The 21,092-nt window shown below is 42.4% G+C and overlaps 1 protein-coding gene across 1 annotated transcript; it reads left to right on the top strand.

Moving 5' to 3' along the window:
• Window positions 1–17,299: 17,299 nt before the first annotated feature.
• On the top strand, window positions 17,300–20,069 carry AO (L-aspartate oxidase). Its single transcript, XM_087398430.1, has 7 exons — window positions 17,300–17,426; window positions 17,517–17,883; window positions 18,045–18,287; window positions 18,400–18,456; window positions 18,564–18,644; window positions 18,791–18,852; window positions 18,954–20,069. Exons 1-7 carry the CDS (start codon window positions 17,311–17,313, stop codon window positions 19,939–19,941), a joined length of 1,914 nt encoding a protein of 637 aa, XP_087254556.1. The 5' UTR covers window positions 17,300–17,310; the 3' UTR covers window positions 19,942–20,069.
• The last annotated feature ends 1,023 nt before the right edge of the window (window positions 20,070–21,092 follow it).

The raw sequence follows: 21,092 nt of genomic DNA, 5'->3' as shown, positions 1-21,092 counted from the left end.
GCTCTATGCACTTGTCCTCAAGTACCTCCCTAATGAAATGGTACCTGACCTCAATGTGTTTGATCTTTGCATGAAAGACCGAATTCCGTGCTAGCTGAATAGCACTCATGGAATCACTATGCAATGTCGGTACACCTGTATGAATCCCCAAATCTCCCACTAGCTGATCAATCCATATAGCCTCCTTGCAACCCTCTATGGCTGCAACATACTTAGCCTCTGTGGTAGACAAAGCAATGCACTTCTGTGCGCAAGACATCCACGACATTGCACCACCTGCAAAGGTGAACACATAACCAGTTGTGGATCTCCTACTATCCACATGTCCTGCATAGTTTGAATCTGTGTACCCAAGTACACACATGTCTCCTTTACCAAAGCAAATGCACATCTCCTTGGTACCCTTCATGTACCTCACGATGCACTTAACTACCTCCCAATGCCTCTTTCTTGGATTAGCCATATACCGGCTAACAACTCCCACTGCAAATGCAATGTCTGGTCCAATAGCTATCATAGCATACATAAGACTCCCAACTGCTGATGCATAAGGAACCTTGGCCATCATGGCCCTTTCCTCATCTGATTTGGGACTATCTGTATGACTCAGTTTCACATATGGAGGCAATGGAGTACTCACTGCCTTCCCCCCCTCCATATTGAAACGTTGCAATCCTTTTGTAACATACTACATTTGTGAAAGCCAAAGGAGTTTCCTACTCCGATCACGCGTGATGCGCATACCAAGAATATGACCTGCAAGTCCCAAATCCTTTATATCAAAGGCCTCATGCAACTTGGCCTTTAATGCATCTAGCTCATAAGTATTCTTGCTAGCCAATAGCATATCATCCACATATAGTGCCAGGATTATCAGGCTATTATCCTTAGCCCTTTTAGTGTAGAGGCAGTGATCAATTTCACTCCTTCTAAAACCCTGGGACCGAATGAAAGCATCAAAATTTTGATACCATTCTCTAGGCGCTTGCTTAAGACCATAGAGACTCTTCTTCAGCTTGCAAACTAAATGTTCTTTGCCCTTTTCTTTAAAGCCTTTCGGTTGCACCATATAAATTTCCTCATGCAAATCCCCATGCAAGAAAGCTGTCTTGACATCCATCTGCATAAGCTCCATACCCTCTGCTGCCACTAGTCTAAGCATGCATCTGAGTGTGGTCATCTTCACAACCGGAGAGAATATCTCATCAAAGTCCACACCCTTCTCTTGCTTGAACCCTTTAGCGACCAAACGGGCTTGTACCTAGGCACATTATCACGTGTGACCTTCATCTTGTAGACCCATTTACATGGCAATGCTTTCTTTCCATGTGGCAAAGAAACCAAGTCCCAAGTCTTATTCTTCATAAGTGAACTCATCTCTGATTGCATAGCATACTCCCACTTGCATTGATCCTCGCGCATCATAGCCTCTCTGTAGCAAGAAGGCTCCCCGCAATCAGTAAGCATCACATAGTCTACCCCTAGAACAAACCTATCAGGCAGTCTAAACACTCTAGATGATCTTCTCAAGGGCATTTCAGCTTGCTGTCCCACCTGCATATCAACCACATATGGCTCATCATTTCCACTAATAGATGATCCATCATCTACCCTTGATTGTATACCTGTGGGAGTAGTTGGTGGTACCATTTCTTGCACATTTAGTGCATGGACAACTTGCTGTCTATCAACATATGTAGGTGGATTCACATTTCTCCTCATTTCCACATCCCTCATGGGTGCCTTATGCATCTTCTTCTCATTGAAGACTACATCATGGCTGCGTATGATCTTCTTGGCTTCTGGATCCCAGAGACGATAGCCCATCTCTCCACTTTCACCATAACCCAAAAAGATGCATTTCCTAGACTTAGGATCTAGATTCTTTCGAAGCTCTTTCGGCACATGTGCATATGCCTCACACCCAAATATACACAAATGAGAGTAAGAGGGCTTCTTGCCACTCCATGCCTCTTCAGGAATACCACCATCCAAACTCTTACTAGGTGATCTATTGATCACATGCACTGCAAGTCTTCATTGCCTCAGCCCAAAAACCACCAGAAAGACTTGCATTGGAAAGCATGCATTGCAACCTTTCTTGAATGGTACGGTTCATCTTTTTTGCAACTAGATTTTGCTCTAGAGTACGAGGGGATGTGAGCTCCCTCTTAATCCCACGTGTATCACAGAAATGCTGAAAGTCATGAGAGAGATACTCTCCACCATTGTCAGTCTGTAGGCATTTAAGTGTTCTACCTGACTGACTCTCAACCAAGGCCAGCCATTTCTGAAATACTTGGAACACATCACTCTTCCGAGCTATAGCATAAGCCCACACTTTCCTAGTTGCATCATCAATGAATGTCACATAGTATTCAACCCCGCCTAATGACAGTGTAGGCATGGGACCACATATGTCTGAATGCACCAAATTAATATTTTCAAACTCTTTCTTTTCCCTTCTTTTATGGGCTGATTTAGTCTGCTTCCCATAGAGACAGTGCTCACAAAATTCAAAATCAGAGAAACTCAAATGCGGTACATAACCCAAATGGCATAAGAGTTTCATTCCATTCTGGCTCATGTGCCCCAACCTGCAATGCCACAAAGAAGTGCTTGGCTGCTTGGTTATTGCAACAACATGATCAAATACCCCTGATACATGTAAGGGATACAAAGTCCCACACTTGGCACCCCCGGCCAAAAGCATAGAGCCCTTCTGAATTTTCCAACTCTGAAAGTCAAAAGTGGTGTGAAAACCAACATCATCTAGCTGACTCACTGAAATAAGACTCTTGGTCAACTTAGGCACATGTCTCACATGTTTCAAAATAAATGCAGCAAAATAAAACTGTCACTTACTCCCACTATGTCACATGCATAGTCATCTCCAAGATGCACATAATCTGTCTTTCCACTATCATAAGTGGAGAACCATTCCTATGGGGAGTAACATGGAATGAAGCACTAGAATCCAAAATCCAATCCTGGGAATATGCATCATCTGAAGTGGTAAGCAACTCTGCAGATAAACTAGACATGAAGAGAACGTCATTGTCACTATCATGTGTGACTGCATTGATTTCCTCAATCTTCACTTTTCCTTTATCCTCCCTTGGACTCTCTTCCTTCTGATTTGCACCCCAATTTGCATTCTTTTTCTTATCCTTTTGCTCTCTTTTCAGCTTGTAGCAATCCTTTTTCATATGGCCCTTCTTGCCACAGTGGTAACACTCAATGTTCCATGCCCTAGATTTGCTACGAGACTTCCCTCTTTCTTGGGACTTCCCCCTGAACTGTGATCTACCCCTTTGCACATTTAAGGCTGCATCCTGCTTGTTGCCATCCATAGACTTTCGTCTAATCTCCTCGGCCAACAAGCTCCCTACAACATCATCAAATTTTAGTACTCCACCAGGTGCAGAGTTACTAACAGCTATATGGAAGGTATCCCATGAGGATGGCAATAAACATAAGAGAAATATTGCCTTAGTATCCACATTAAAATTCATCTTCTGAGCCTAAAGTTGGCTAAAAATAATATTGAATTCATTCAAGTGAGAAGCAATGGAGACCCCTTCCTTCATCCGCAGCTCAAACAACCTCTTCATGAGGTAAACTTTATTAGAGGCAGTTTCCTTCTCATAAGTGGCACATAGTTTCTTCCACAAATCTTCCGTAGTCTGCTCATTTACTACTGTGAAATAAACTGACTCCACAAGATGAAGTCTAATAGTAGACTTTGCTAATGCATCCAACTCATTCCAATCATCCTCATACATATTTGCAAGCTTAGCTTCAATCCTTGCCAAGGGTTTAATCTGCTTCTTTTGAATAAGCACATCCCTTATTAGTTCTTTCCACAAAGAAAAGTTTGTCCCATCAAATTTTTTAATGTTGAAAAACTCCTTTTCAAACATGGAAGAGGATGCCATGATGCAAATAAAGCAAAATCCCAAATGCTAGTGCCTGCAAGAGAGAATCACACCAAAGACCAGGTGCATCCAAATGTGTATGCCACAATAGAGTGAAATATCACCAAAACTCAAAGCTCAAAGCATCAAAAGATGCATCTGATTGTAATCAAATTGGTCCAGGGGAGTTGTTAACCCTATGGGAACAAGGGCTAGAAGTGCCAGTCTAGAGCAATAATGATGAGATCATTGTGTGTGTAGAGTAGTGGCAAAGCTCCACTTGTAATATCTTGAGCCTGAAAGATGGTATGATGAATCTTAAAGGATAAGGATAGCTAAAATCCTATCTAGAAAAAATCCAATCATACTTGTAAAATCAGGATCTAGAGAGAGAGAGACTTAAAGCCTACACTTTTTGAGGTTCCCTACTTTGTGTAGAGACCCAAAAGGTCCCCCCACTTTGTGTAGAGACCCAAAAGGTCCCCCCATTTTGTGTAGAGACTCAAAGGTCCCCCCACTTTTTTATAGACACTCAAAGGGTCCCCCACTTTGGGTAGAGACCCAAAAGGTCCCCCCAAAAAGTGGAGGAACTCTTGTCCAAAAGGTCTCCTACAAAAGAGGTTCCACCACGGAGGTACCTACAAGTTGTGTAGAGACCAACATGATAAGTATCTCTAGTGAAATGAAACTCTCACTCTTTGGGATTCAGTGTTCAAGTTCACTATTGTGCTCATGTGATTGATCTCCATTGCATCCATGCTCTCTTACATTATTGTGTTCTAGCATTCCCTTACCCTTGCACTCCCTACCCTTGTACTCCATCCTCCTGCTTCCTCCTCCTCCTCCTCCTTGTCCTCATCCTCCCTCCTCCTCAACCCTTACCCCTCAAAGTCGCAAAGGAGACTAGCTCTCCACTCCATAACCCTAGACTCCTCCTAAACCCTATAACCCTCTATAAACCCTAGAACTCCTAGATAGTTCTCTGAACCTTGTCCCCTTTTGAACCTTGCAATCTCCTTCTAAACCCTTGAACTCCCATGGAGGCGAGAGCCTCCATCTAGCATTGTGATCAAGCTTGCTTTCTCACCCATGCATGCATAATATCTGCTTTTCATGCTTTGGCCTACACCTCTCACTGGAATATGACCTGAGGACCTATGCTACACTTGTGAACACCTATGCTACAACAAGCAATGATACAACTGTAGGTGACCAATACCCCCGAAACCTGCACTTGGGAGAAACAGAGACAATAGAGTTGCAGCTACATAGTTGTAACTAATGTAGGTTAGAATAGCATGCAATCGTCTCCATTAACCAAAATTACATACTGTAGCTTAGATGGATCTCACATACATCACCCTCCTTTGTCTAATCAATCACATCTATCTCTACACACATGGTGGTCACACACAAGCATGCTTGAACACAAGAAAGACATTGATTTCAAAACAAACCCTTCCTCAAGGGATTGCCTCCAATTGTGTTGAGATAAGTTTAGGCTCATGATCTCCGATGCCAATTTTTTGATGAAGGATAAATCAAAGGCTCTAGTGTCACATGCATGGGTTGTTATGTGTTAGTAAGCATAAAGTATAGCATGTTACTACCCTTGTCCAAAATTTAGGGTATGGGGGGACAAGGTCCATCTATAATATGCATGGATTTCCTATAAAATTTTTAAATATGCAAGGGAAAAATATAACAATTGCCAATCCTACCTACCACAAAGAATAAGGTTTATACTTCAAAAAATATGAAAGATTTTAAGATTTGTACATATTTTTCATAATATGTGAAACCCAAGGGGGAGGGGAGTTCTTTTGGCTCAAGGGGATTAAAACAAAACATATAGTAATATATATAAACCCAACTCCTTTCAAAAAAATGTAACTTTTCATGCGTTACCCAAATTTCAAGGTGTAAAGACATATTTGAAGCTCTTATAGTGTAGAACACCATCATGCTAATTTGCATAACTTTTCCTCATGGCATATTGTTGAACTCATCTCATACTCAAAATTTTCATAAGTATTCTTACTAAAGGGAGTTAACACCCCAAAGTGTCGCCACCATCTCCTCCCTAGTAGGGGGCTCGAGGTCTGATCCCTATCAATAGTAGGAGTGGCAGGGTTTGTATCTTAGCCTTGCAGGCAGTGGATTCTGGGGTCTTCGAATAGGGTGAGTTGATTGCAGGCAAGGCAGTGTGGATGGGCCTTCATATGTGAGAGGCCTCAAGATAGCAGGATCCTGAATGTCTACACACCACCATGTAGACAACACCAGCTGACCTTTTGGAGATGCCTGATAGAGTGTCTCCCAGATGTCAACTCATGGATTATAGGAGGCAACTTCAACAATCTAGAGTTTGCAAAGAATAAACAGGAGGGACCCTATTCCTAGAGATGCCAACGGTAAAGAGGAGTACCTAGGAGCAGTTTGTTTTTGGGATTAGTGGTAGAGACCCCTGGCAAGAGATAGATCTCACTAGGACTCCAGGCAGCAGCCTACACTTTCTTTTGGGCAGAGAAGACATGATAGGTTCCTAGAGTGCTTGGTGTGTTTTTATGTTGGAGACTAGGCTCTACACAAAGGGGGATCTAATGGCATTGTAGCAAGCAACACAATGTTGGATCGCTCTCCGATCATACTTGATCTAAAGCAGCCCCAGGCTGGATCTCCCCTAAAAGGGGACTCACATCCTAGACAGCATGCTTCAGGAGGTAGAGGCCCAACACTCCATCGTAGTGATCTGGAAGCAGCTAGAGGGAGGATCCCTAGTTGGGTTGGGTAGCTTAGGTAGCCAACGGGGTCCAAAGGAGTAGTGCAAAGCTTTAGTCCCAGATGCTCAGGAGGAGGCTTGAGAGGGAGAGAGTCCTAAGAAGAGATTTAGCTTCCATAGAGTGCCTTAGAGAGCAAGAGCCTAGCTTGTAATGGCTCAACGATAGATATGAGGCCGCATGATGGAGATGGATTTTTTCTACTTTTGCTTAGCTCCTCTTTTAGGTAGAGTCCTAACAGCCTTCTTTTGGTTGTTAGACCTTGGAGGTTGGAAAGCTATATAGAGTTGATGTTGACAAGTGACCTAGCACTAAAGACTTCTTAAGGAGAGATAAAGAGTGATGAGATGAGAGATAAAGAAGAAAGGGGGTAAATATGAGAGATGGGGGCTGATGTTATGAAGGGGATGAAGGGAGGAGGAGACGGTGGAGAGATGGTTGAATTTAGGGGGGGGATGGATGAGAGATGGAGAGGGGAATATAGATTGCAAATAGAAAAAACATCAAAAAATAAAAGGAGGGGAGAAAGGGAGAAGGGAAGGGGAAAGAAAGGAGGGAAGAAAGGAGGAGAGGACAAAGATGGGAGGGATGCGAAATTGGGGAGAAAAAGGGAAGGATGAGAGATGGAGAGGTAGATATGGATGCATGAGAGGGCTGAAGTATGGGCTGCATTTATAAGGGGAATAGGTAATGACATTGATGGGATGGATGCATGAGAGGAGATGAGACCATAAATAAAAGAGAGAGGCACTGAATATGAAGGATGCATTGAATCTATGAGGGGATTCCTCTGGTGTTCTCTCCAACATATCCATCTCAACATAACAGTGAAGGTGCTAAGGGTGGGGCAAATATTATAGGGTGAATGTAGGGAAAGGATTAAAAATAACAACTTTGAGAGAGGTGACATGATTACTTACTTTAATTTATGTCTTGAGGTGCATGCCTAAAAAAGAAGAAATTACAATCTTCTTTAAGAGAACCAAACCAAGAACAAGCAAGGGGTAGATTATTTCCCTCAAATATAGCGTCATCTACTCATTCAAGCCCTATTTTAACTTCCACGCATGCATAAAAAAGAGGGAAGCCCCACAATCTTATCAATGTACTGAGAGCTTACAAATAGAGTTGCATAGAAAGGGGAAATATGAAATTGCAAGAAGGATGAGAGAAAATTTCCCAAGAGGGCCCATAGAGGCTTGAATGAGATTTGGGGCTACTCATGGGCAACTGCGCATGGGAGGAGGTTCAAGCATGGGTTAAGGGGGGGGGATAGATTGGGTGGTCCTTAGTCTAGGAGGAACAACCAATATGGGCTCTCTGCATGATTTTCCACCCCCACCTCACCATGGCATTGCCCCATAGAATGGAGCAATTCCATTGTTACATGTCAAATCCTTCACTAATTCCTTGAAATTATGAAACACTAATTTGAGGTCCTGTTGAGACCCCGTTTGTGGGATATTCTATTTCAATCTGGCGAAGAGCTTCGCATTGACCCCATAAATCAAAATTAAATCAAAACTTATGAAATTTGCTAAAAAAAGCATGAGCAAAGAGAAAAGATGCATGAGAGAAGCCTAAGAACGTGAATATATACCTATAAAGAGTTATCATGAGTAGGATGATGCAATGCATGGCATGATATATCATATTTTGACTAGGATCCAAGGAATGAACATGAAGAAGAGGATCTTCCAAGACATGGAGAGTAATTAGAATTGCACCCCATTAGCATCAAGGAGGCTCAATTAAGAGATAAGGCAAATACAATGTTATACATAGGAACTTACACATCTCATCTCACAACAATCCCATAGCAATTCTTCTTGTATTAAATCTACAAGCTACCTATGCATGGTGTGACATAAGTGTCACCTCTCTTTTCTAGCAATGAACCTTATGGAGTTGTAATAAGAGATTTGTTTAAACATAGACCTAATCTTACATTTACATTTCCATGTTCCATGTAGGTTTAAGTGTCACCTCTCTTTTTTGGAAATGAAACTTATGGAGTTGTAATAAGAGATTTGTTTAAACATAGACCTAATCTTACATTTACATTTTCATGTAGGTTTCTCCTACATCACTTCCAAAGGATAACATGGTCCTAGAGTCCCAGAAAGAGATAGAAGACGTTGTTGTAGCATTAGGTACAAATTATAATTCCATCCATTCTTGCCCAAATGGTTGTGTTCTTTATAAGGATGTATTTGAGCATAGGCATATAGCTAGGCTAAAACCCATGTTTCATTATGCTTTATTGGCCTAACTTATGGACTTGCATGCTCAAAATCACTCAAGAGATGGCGTGTTATGAATTGTGGTTGATGGGAAAGCATGTTCCCATATAGAAAGAAAGTGGCTAGAGTTTAAATATGAGCCTTGCCATTTACATAACGGATTGGCTATAGATAGTGTTACTCCCTTTGGACCCCAATCGACATCTTGGTCTACATGGTAGTGATAGTTGTGAACTACAATATTCCTATGCAAATTATTACAAGGAAAGGACATCTCACGCTAGCTTTGATAGTTCTAGGCAAGCATAAGTTGAAGAACATGGATTTGTATCTTTCACCATTAGTGGATGAGCTTCAAGCTTCTTGGCATGGCACTCAAGTGTATGATATTTCATGAACCATAAGTGAAAGAGACCTAATTTTACTATGCATCCTAGGCTATACAATTTTGCAAGCCTAATATTGCAAGGATATTGTGCTTGCTTTTGGATCCAATGCACGTATTCAAAAATGTTTTTTAAACCCTGTGGAAACATATGGTATGAGATGAAGAGAATTGAAAGCAATGGGAGTACTTGAGGGACACTGAAATAAAGAGGAGGTGTGGCCAATAGAGGTGAATGGGAAGTGAAGCTACCAAAGGCACTTTGGGTTTTTACTCAAAAGTGTGATTGCAAGCATGAAAACCCCAACAAAGTACATGCATTCTGTGAAGGGTGCTTTTATTACTAACGAAAGACTAAGTGGTCTAATCTGACACAATTGGCATAAGATTGTAGAGGTAATTATAGTCTATTTGGTTTGTTTCATAGTTTCATGCCCTAACCATGCCTAAAGAATATCTGTTGCACAAATATTAATACATTGTCTTTGCAAAAATATGTGCTTCCAAGCCTTCAAGATTGCTTAATGAAGGAGTTCAAGAGTGCCATCAATAAGTTATGCTCTTTTTCTAGGTGTGCATCTCATAATCATGAACCACCATTGAAGTGCCATTGTTTTCTTCTATTTAAATAACTACTTTGTTCAATATCTTAAGGATGTTTTAGGGGGTATCATCAAAGGAGATTGCAAAGTCATCAATTAAGCTAAGAAGAAATTAGGTCATCAAAGTAGTATGTTTGATTAAGAAATAATTTCCAACAAGCATTATAGCTCATTGCAAATCAAGTTTGGCTCAACGAACTCGGCCTCATTGACTTCGCTAGACTTCCATGGCATAAATAGAGAGGCAAGATCTATGCTCTTGCCCATCAAACAACTAAGCCACTAAAACATACAATTAGGCCAGATTTATATCTATAAGTTGAAATAGTTTAAAAGTTGCCAGGAGTAAATAGTCACAAATGGAAAAAATGCTCGGACACCATCATGGCCATAGAATTGGGCCACCATAAGCAAATCAAAATTGTCATGTAATGAAGAACATGAAAAATACCCAGAGAGGAGATTAATTGGATTGGTTTTATAAAGGGTGTTTCTATTTGTAAAGATTGATTATATGCCAAAAGATAGTTACGCACTCCTACATGTAGCCAAGAAAGGCTGCAAGGTAAATTGGGTTGATTATCTTCACTCCAAATTCATGGGAGAAGTTCTTAGAAAAGATAAATGTGAGTCTCTCCAGAATTTCATAATTTTTGCAAGCTCCATCCCAATTCAGCATAAGAATGAACTAGCTCAACACACTCCTCTCAAAGGTTCAGCTAGAGCTGATAGCTCTGAAGGTGAATCCCCACTTGTTGGGGCACTCAGGCACAATATTTTTTGATTTGCTTATTGTTGGCTGCTCTCCAAAGGAAGCAAACGATGCAACGAAGAGATATAATGAGGAGTCTCCTATGATAGACATTTGGTCAGATCTATTTTGATTTTACTGTCTATAACCACACCTCTACAATCGCCATTCTATATGCTTTTCTAAATAGATTACCAAATTGAGAATGAGGGGATCTCTGGCACTTACACCTATCGTTTCATCAACTTTTGCAAAATTACAAATCCCACCTTCTTTACTCACTAAAAGATCCAATTCTACAATGAAGTTACTAGAAAGTGTAGCAACCAACTGATGAGCAACTCTAAACATAGGTCAAACAACTTGAGGCATCACTAACACATTAGGGTGGACAACATAACAGACAAGTGAATGAAGTGGCCAACAAATTTACAACTGAAATCAAGTCATTTGGCTTGATCAAGTCATTGCTAGATAAAATACACAATGATTTTTTTGATCACTTAGATAGTATAGCCCAAATGAACACAACCTTGCAGGTAGAGAATATTGTTGACAAAGTAATTGCCAACCTTAACAAAAGTGAAGCTACGGATGATAGCCATGGTGGATGCCTCTGAAATCAGTGTTAGTAGTATTTTATATTACAAATATTGAAATTTAGTACATGTAACAAAGACTTCTTTAGCATAGACAACAGATATAGAGCAATATAAAGACCAAATTACAGAAAATGGTTGAGGCCTATGCTCAACACATCAATGATGTAGTAAAGTGTGGTCTCTTGGTCAAAGTAGATGGACTTGAAGTTGAAATATTGCAGCTTAAACAAGCACTTGTATAGAACCACATGCCCAACAACCATAGAGTCCTAACACCATCGAAGGGCCCTTCGTCGTGACTTAACAACATGATACAGTATATTTGACAAGCATTCCTATAGCCATGACTGAACTCAATAAATTAGCCTAGTGAATTTGCAGATCCACTTCAGCATGAGGTCTAAGAACAACAACAACCAAATGTTTCTCCATAAATATTTGTTTCTATTGCCAAGAAACTTATGGTACCATAAGTTTCTTTCTTCATAGCTTCAATTTTTGAATACAAGCTCATCTAGTTGAGAAGGAAACTACCTCTAATAAAATTTACTTCATGAAGAGGTGGTATGAGTTGTAGATCAAGGAGTCTCCATTGATTCTCACTTGAATGAATTCAATATTACTTTCAACCAGCTTCAGGCTCAAAAGATGAATTTTGATGCAGAGACTAAGCAATATTCCTCTTATGTTCATTGCCATCCTCATGGGATACCTTCCGTATAGCTGTCAGTAACTCTACACCCAGTGGAGTATTGAAGTTTGATGTTGTTGTGGGTAGCTTCTTGGCCGAGGAGATTAGGTGGAAGCCTATGGATGGCAACAAGCAGGATGCAGCCTTAAATGTGCAAAGGGGCAGATCATAGTTCAGGGGGAAGTCCCAAGAAAGAGAGAAGTCTCGTAGCAAATCTAGGGCACGGAACATTGAGTGTTACCATTGTGGCAAGAAGGGCCACATGAAAAAGGATTGGTACAAGATGAAAAGAGAGCAAAAGGATGAGAAAAAGAATTCAAATTGGGGTGCAAATAAGAAGGAAGAGAGTCCAAGGGAGGACAAAGGAAAAATGAAGATCAAGGAGATTAATGTAGTCACTTATAATAGTGATAATGACCTCTTCATGACTAGTCTACTTGTAGACTTGCTTACCACTTCAGATGATGCAACTATGCATGTGACATAGTGGCAGTAGGTGACATAAAGTTTTCTTTTGCAAATGGGTCTGCATTTGTTTTGAAAAATGTGAGACATGTGCCTAAGCTGACCAAGAGTCTTATTTCAACAACGGGTCAGCTAGATGATGCTGGTTTTCAGACCACCTTTGGTTTTTAGAGTTGGAAAATTCAAAAGGGCGCTATGGTTTGGGCGAGAGGTGTCAAGTGTGGGACATTGTATCCCTTACATGTATCAGGGGTATCTGATCATGTTGTTGCAATAACCGAGCAACCAAGTACTTCTTTGTGGCATTGCCACCCATGCCTTCAGGGTCCTTAGGCGGGGCTGAACACTTTGTGACATTCATTGATGATTCAACTATAAAAGTATGGGCTTATGCTATAGCTCAAAAGAGCGAGGCATTCCAGGTATTTTACAAATGGCTAGCTTTGGTTGAAAATCAGTCAGGTAGAACGTTTAAATGCCTATGGACTTACAATGGTAGAGAGTATCTCTCTCATGACTTTCAATATTTCTATGACACACATGGGATCAAGAGGGAGCTCACGTCCCCTCGTACTTCAAAGCAAAATCCAATTGCAAAACAAATGAACCGCATCATTCAGGAAAGGTTACAATGTATGCTTTCTAATGCAAGTCTTTGTGGTGGTTTTTCAGCTAAGGCAATGAAGCCTATAGTGCATATGATCAACAGATTACCTAGTAAGAGTTGGAAGGTGGTATTCTTGAAGAGGCATGGAGTGGCAAGAAGCCCTCTTACTCCCATTTGCATATATTTGGGTGTGAGGCATATGCACATGCCCAAAGAGCTTCGGAAGAAACTAGATCCTAAGTCTAGGAAACACATCTTTCTGGGTTATGGTGAAAGTGGAGAGATGGGCTATTGTCTTTGGGATCCAGAAGCAAAGAAAATCATACAAAGCCATGATGTGGTCTTTAATGAGAAGAAGATGCATAAGACACCCTTGAGGGATGTGGTAATAAGGAGAATCACTTTTCAAGATGTAAATCCACCCACATATGTTGATAGACAGCATGCCATGTAAATGGGTCTACAAGATGAAGGTCACAGGTGATGATGTGTCTAAGTACAAGGCCTATTTGGTTGCTTAAGGATTCAAGCAAGAGAAGGGTGTGGACTTTGATGAGATCTTTTCTCCGATTGTGAAGATGACCACACTTAGATGTGTACTTGGACTTGTGGCAAGAGAGGATATGGAGCTTATGCAGATGGATGTTAAGAGAGCTTTCTTGCATGGGGATTTGCATGAGGAAATTTACATGGTATAGCCAAAAGGCTTTGAAGAAAAGGGCAAAGAGAATTTGTTTTGCAAGCTGAAAAACAGTCTCTATGGCCTTAAGCAAGTGCCTAGAGAATGGTATCATAAGTTTGATGCTTTCATTTGGTCCCAGGGTTTCAGAAGAGGTGAGATTGATCGCTGCCTCTACACTAAAAGGGCTAAGGATAATAGCATGATACTCCTGGCACTTTATGTGGATGATATGCTATTGGCTAGCAAGAACACTTATGAGCTCGATGCATTGAAGGCCAAGTAGCATGAGGCCTTTCACATGAAGGACTTGGGACCTGCAGGTCATATTCTTGGTATGCGCATTACGCATGACTGGAGTAGGAAACTCCTTTGGCTTTCATAGAAAGAGTATGTTACAAAAGTGTTGCAGTGTTGCAATATGGAGGGGGGGAAGGCAGTAAGTACTCCATTGCCTCCATATGTGAATTTGAGTCAGGTAGATAGTCCAAATCAGATGAGGAGAGGGCCATGATGGCCAAGGTTCCTTATGCATCAACGGTTGGGAGTCTTATGTATGCTATGATAGCTATTGGACCGGACATTGCATTTGTAGTGGGAGTTGTCAGCCAGTATATGGCTAATCTAGGAAAGAGGCATTGGGAGGCAGTTAAGTGCATCATGAGGTACATGAAGGGTAGAGATGCATGTACTTGGGTACACAAATTTAGACTATGCAGGGCATGTGGATAGTAGGAGATCCACAGAGACCATGATAAGCCTATGTACAACCATATGATGTACTCTTGCAAATATTTCATTATGACCTATGACCATACACTAGTGCTTTGCATCATTCATTGTTGCCAAAAGGCAAATAGGTGCCCAACGATGTTTGAAAAATGGGTATTTGAACTATCGTAGAGGGTGGGAGGTGCAAATTAAGGGATTAACCTAAGTGTTACAAGCAAAATTATACGCATTAGCAGTAGCCGTGTAGAATGAAAAAGGGTGATTAAGGGAGCATTCGAGAAGGGGCATTCCAGAAGTTTTGTGATTAAGGGTGCAGTCCAGAATGTTCTTTGAGTGTATATATAGAGGAGACGGAGGGGGATGTCGTGTGAGCAGGAAGACAAGGGGAAGGAGAGGTTGGGTGGGCAGTGGGGAGAGAGAGGATGGGTGGGCAGAGGGGAGAGAGAGGATGGGTGGGCAAAGGGGAGAGAGAGACATAGAGAGGCTCTAAGCTACCCATAAGGAGAGGGTTGAGCGGTGGTCATGGAGAGGAGCGAGAGAGAGTATGCTAAGCTACCCATATGGAGAGGAGCGAGAGGCTCTAAGCTACCCATATGGAGAGGAGCGGTGAGGTTGAGTGGCAAGGGAGGAGGGAGAGATGGAGGAAAGTGATCGAGGGAGTTGAGAGGGGGAGTGAGAGAGGGTGCGAGGGAGCCGGTGAGGGGGAGGGAAGACACAGAGCGACATGGAGGAATTTAGCTTAGGTTAATGATGAAAATTGCGATTGAGAGGGGCAAAAAATTAATACAATTTATTTTGGAAGAGTGAATAAATAGAGGAAATGTTGGAAGACGTAGTATTTTTTAACTTCCACTTGAGTGGAGTGCAAATCAGTATTGCCTGTCTTTTTAAAATGATGGGAGACGAGGTATTTTCAACTTCCACTCGAGTGGAGTGCAAATCAATATCTTCTCCCTTTCTAGAAAGATGGGAAATAATGTATTTTAACTTCCACTCGAGTGGAGTGCAATCATTCTCATTCTCATTCCAAATCTAGAATATTCTAGCTTAAATTTATTTTACTAAATGCACTAGGTTGAGGGAGCACCTTTTTATGACAAGTACTACAAAACTTAATGCTTTTGTGCTACCATTCTTAGAGAGCCTCCCCATGCTCTTGGCAAGGCTGAGACTCCAGTAGTGACACGTTGAGCTAGCGATTCAAAAACCACGTCCCCATGAAGGTCTCTGCGATGCTTGGGTAATAGTAATGAGGGTCTGACAAGAGGTTTGCAAGATTTTGAAGGTCATTCCAGCCACTCATAGAGAAGGTCAATGTCTGTGGCTAATCAAAGAGCTTGGGCATTGGACTACTGTGCCAGAAATGCTTCAAACAGAGCTGATGGGATAGCATTGCATTGCTGAGAAAAAGCAAGCTCTAGTAGTCCAAACGTCATGGGCCATTGCATTTTGCTTGCTAGTAGGGTTGAGCCAGCCTCACTAGGATGCATGGGGAGGCTCTCTTCTTATGCGTAGAACTTTATGCAATTAATTATTCATTTATTTAATCTTATCATTTTAATAATGCATAGTGACTCTATGTGTTTGCATTCTTTGTGGATGACTTGTTTACCCTAAAGCCTATCATGTATGAGTACAATAATGCTACACTCCATGCCCATGCATCTAAACCATCATGGCTTGGGACCTAAATGTGTGATGTCGAAGGCAAAGGGCTCCAGTCAATTATGGTAGCCATCATTCCTTAGGTATAGATCTCTTGACTTGGGATGGCTTGAGTTAAAGTATGACTACTTGATTCTTTTCTTAATCGTTTAACATCAAAGGAAGATGTGGTGGGGATCATTGGCTTTTGATTTTCAAATCCTGGGTTGTAGCCTTATTTAGGGAGTTTGAGTTGGGGCTTTCTTCATATACCAGTTTGTTGACCTTTTCTTCTAACATTTGCATGCCGTACCCCTTTATGGAATGAAAAAGTTTGGCATTGTGTGAGTTGAAGTGACCTTATGGGTATGTAATGGGTATTGTTTCTTCTAAAATTCGTAACGTAAAATCTATAACTTTGATGACCATACCACCAAAGCAAACATATTTGAATTTCTCATCTAAACAAACCATGCCACAAAAACTATCCAAATCAACTTCTTGAAATTTAGTATCACATTAATTCATGCTAAGCTAAGTGCACTTGGTTAATAAATTAAGCTAAGTGACTTGGAGGTAAGCTAAGTGACTTGGAGGGAAGGGGAGGGGGTTGAGAGAGATGGTGTTTAGGAGGTAGGGAGGGGAGTGATGGGAAAGGGAGAGAGAGGTGATGTGGAGGGGGAGGAGGGGAGAGTTGATAAGCAGCAGCATCAACATAGTTAACAAGGGGGTGTATACAATAGCAATGAAGTGGCACGTGGGTGGGCATTGGAAGGAAGGAACAAAAGTGTTTTCTCAATGTTTTTGAGTTCTTCCATTAGGCTCTCTTTTGGAGTCTAATGTCATGTACATTAATTTTATAGCTACCGAAAAAAATAAAAAAGCGAGTGCGGCAAGGATGTGTTCGTTCGTTGGTTCGGACCCAGGAAGGAACTTTCCGTTTTTGGGTGGAATTAGTGAAAAAGGGTCTGCAGAAGCGAAGAAGCTTCTGCATCCAGTTTTTGTGCGGCCTTCCTTTCGGCAGCCGCCTTCTTCATCATCATCATCCTCATGGTCATGGTCATCGTCACCATCACCACCACCACCACCACCACCACCACCACCATCGCTTCGACGCTATAACTCCCGAGCCCGCCGCCTCGCTTCCCCTCGCTCATGCTTCCTGCCTCTCCTTTCTTCATGGCCTTGGACTCCCCCCCCCCCCTCTTCTCCATGGACCTCGCCACCCCCTCCCCCCGCTCCTCCCACGCCTTCGAACCCCCCCCCCTTTCCCTCCGTTCCCCTCCCCCCCTTACTTTCCTCAAATCCAAGATGCACCACTTCGATAGGTACGTTTACCCGACATGCATTTTTGTTTCGCGCGCGCCCCAGCTTCTATGCGCGCTGCCTCACGCTCACTACGCCTGATGACACTGCAGAAAGCTGGAACGCATTGATACGCAGAGCAACAAAATGCACGCCTCCAGACTCAACATCGTCACGTCCGTTCAGGACCGTGATGGTTTCGCTCGTAAGTCGGCTGGCGGCCATGCGCAAAGCGTAGAGTCCACCTTGTATTTCGACTTTGTTGTGATAGGGAGCGGAATCGCGGGCTTGCGGTACGCCTTAGATGTTGCAAAGTGTGGTACCGTAGCCGTCATCACCAAGGCGGAACCTCACGAGACTAATACCAATTACGCCCAAGGTGGTGTGAGTGCTGTATTGGACCCTCTAGATTCTGTGGAAAATCACATCAGAGACACTATTGTGGCAGGCGCGTACCTATGCGACGAAGAAACCGTCGAGGTCCGTCGTTTGCCATGTCATTCTTATTAGGAGGCGTCGTTCATCCCTGATTTGTATTAATTTTTCATAGTTGGATTCCCGCACCAACGTTGTGCTTCACGCACGCATCTCGAATCTAGTTTTCTTATCGTGACAACAATGCTTCGTTCAAAATTTGACAGGTGGTGTGCAGAGAGGGACCAGAGAGAGTAAAAGAGTTAATTGCCATGGGTGCCTCGTTTGATCAAAGCGACGATGGCCGCTTGCATCTTGCTCGGGAAGGTGGCCACTCCCACCATCGTATAGTGCATGCTGCAGACATGACAGGGAGGGAAATTGAGAGGGCTTTACTGACAGCTGTCTGTAACAATTCCAGCATTATTATGTTCGAGCACAATTTTGCGATAGATTTTCTCACACGGCAGGTAGTTTTTTTCTCGAGCGATTGTGGGCATCGGTGAAATAGCTTTCTTTCATACAGTCAGTCACTACACTTTTCGAACCATCTGATGTAAAGTTCGTGCGTCTTGGTTTAAGGAAGGATCAACTGTCACTTGTCATGGTGTTGATACGCTGGATACAAAAACTGGCGAGGTGAGCACACCAATTGTCCCACGTGAATGTCGAATTTCCTCTTCTAACGTTTCTAGGCTAAAGCCGGAAAGCTTAAGTAAGTATGTTATTTGCATTTGACGAGCCAGGTAAAACGGCTTATTGCTAGAGTGACCATGCTTGCATCAGGAGGGGCTGGCCATATATATCCCACCACAACAAATCCTTTGGTCAGTCTGTTACTCAAAGTCACTTACTTTTTATCTTATGCTATGGGGTCCTTGAAAACTTATCGTGTTTGCATCCTGTTATTTTGATCAACAAGCATGGGGATGTCAATCAAGTACAAATTTCCAAGTATGAATGAATTTTGCAGGTAGCTACAGGTGATGGAGTTGCTATGGCACATCGAGCACATGCTGTGATATCCAATATGGAGTAAGTCGCAGCTTTTGGGGCTAGGTCCTGAAGGTGGCTCCGTTTGAACGTGACAAATTCCATGGAGTTTGCCCTAAGGCTTTCGTTTTTGCCTCTTGCAGATTTGTGCAGTTTCATCCCACTGCATTAGCTGATGACGGATTGCCAAAGAAACCTGAAAAAAGGGATAATGCATTTTTGATTACAGAAGCAGTTAGAGGAGCTGGTGGCATTCTCTACAATCAGGCCATGGAAAGATTTATGCCATTATATGATCAGCGGGCAGAGCTTGCACCCAGAGATGTGGTAGCACGCAGCATTGATGATCAATTGAAGAAGCGTCAGGAGACATTTGTTTACTTGGACATAAGTCACAAGCCTCGCGAAGAAATTCTGTCTCATTTTCCAAATATTGCAGCTGAGTGCTTGAAATACGGCCTTGACATAACCAAGCAGCCTATACCAGTAGTACCGGCTGCACATTATATGTGTGGAGGTGTACAAACAGGTCTTCATGGGGAGACTTCTGTTATTGGCTTGTATGCGGCTGGTGAAGTTGCATGTACGGGACTCCATGGCGCTAATAGGCTTGGCAGCAACTCTATGCTGGAGGCACTGGTTTTTGCTCAGAGAGCTGTGAAGCCTTCAATCTCATACGTCCAGCAAGTGGTAGGATTGCCTGTATCTCTTGACAAGGAAAGGGCATGGCCTCGTACCGTTGCTCCACATCTTTTGGAGGACTGGCAGCTTAATGAAATTTTGGAATTCACAGCAACAAAGAGAAAAATGCTGCAAGGGATCATGTGGGAATTTGTGGGGCTGGTGCGCTCCACCAAACGCCTTAAAATGGCTGAAAAGAAGCTGTCTGAGTTGGAATTGGATTGGGAAGAGGAACTTTTCAGGAAAGGATGGCAGACAAATATGGTTCACTTGGAAATATGCGAATTGAGAAACTTGATCTCAGTTGGTAATCTTGTTGTGAGCAGTGCTCTTGCCAGGCAAGAAAGTCGTGGATCACATTTTATAATTGACTTCCCAGAAGGTGTAGAAAGCAAGAGGATTCCTACTGTTTTGTTTCCTAGCTTGCCTGTCAACTCCCCATGCTGCTGAAACTTGGGATGCCTCTTGCAAATCCTGGCCGATCGTTGAGGTGAATCAACTGCAGCATTTCATCTACCCTGTAAATGCAAGATTGTGCTGTCGGAGTTCTGTACAATCAAAAGGAATTTATCAATAAAGGTGGAATGTTTCATGTTTAATCTTTTGTGAGGGTCGATATTACTTGGAATAGGGACTTGTTATCTACCTTCTAACTCAAGCTTTCGAGAGTTGACTATGTTTCTGGGGGAGGGCAGGCACTCATATTTTGTGAAATTGTAATTATAGTAATCTTTCACTTGTAATGTTGTGTTGATTAATCCTTAAAGATTGAGTTTTGAATTTTGTTCTGAATCAGAATGTTTGGTCAGTAAGCCAAACGTTTGGAAAATTGAAAACCATAGCTAGGGATAACCCGAGCATACCCCATTGGTGCTGATAATGCTATGAGATGTCCAGTGGAAGGCGGGACAGCTCTTGTTATGAAACTGGCAACCTAGCAGATGTACAAGGTTGGTTTGACAATATGACTGATTGTGACATGCGCCCCTTGTGAGGAGATGGAGAGAGCAACCTCTGAATATGGCAGAGCCTAGGCCCTAGCAGCACGAGGACACAGAGCAACCACAAAATGAAGATGAAGACCAGCCCTTGGGGGTGAGGTTATCTAGTCCATGGAGGCGCTTCAGGACTGCAAATCTCAGAAGCTTGCTGACCACCATTGGCAGCAGCACGCAGCCCATTGAGTGCATGAAGTAGTGAAGACTGATATTTGAGGACAGCTTGGTGCCTTTCTGAGAATGGAGGGCAGAGAAGACTCTTACTAAAGCTAATTGGCTTAAAGGATGAGATAAATACTCTCTAATGTTGTTCTGGTCTTTCATGCATGGTAAAGAATTCCAGGCCAAGTTGTCCTTTCATAAGTCCCCCCCTGCGCAAGTTGGCCAGGTCGATGTGCTGGCTCGGTGTTGGTGTCGATCAGGGGAGAAAGCATTAATATTGGTGTCTCTGCATGGCCCTTCATTTGCTGAAGTGCTTTGCAATTACCTTCCCTTCGGTTTGTAATTCAACCCATGAAGGATGACTAAACTTGACCAACTATTGCCTCTTCTTGTGTTGCAAATTGGCTCACAAAATGGACATTGTCAATGATCAACTAACCT

Source organism: Dipteris shenzhenensis, chromosome 27 (genome assembly GCF_047967505.1).
Source record: "Dipteris shenzhenensis isolate YYH24624 ecotype China chromosome 27, Dip_SZ_1.0, whole genome shotgun sequence".
NCBI lineage: Eukaryota > Viridiplantae > Streptophyta > Polypodiopsida > Gleicheniales > Dipteridaceae > Dipteris > Dipteris shenzhenensis.
Note: the sequence above shows the minus strand (reverse complement) of the source record. Positions and strands in the feature narration are given on the sequence as shown.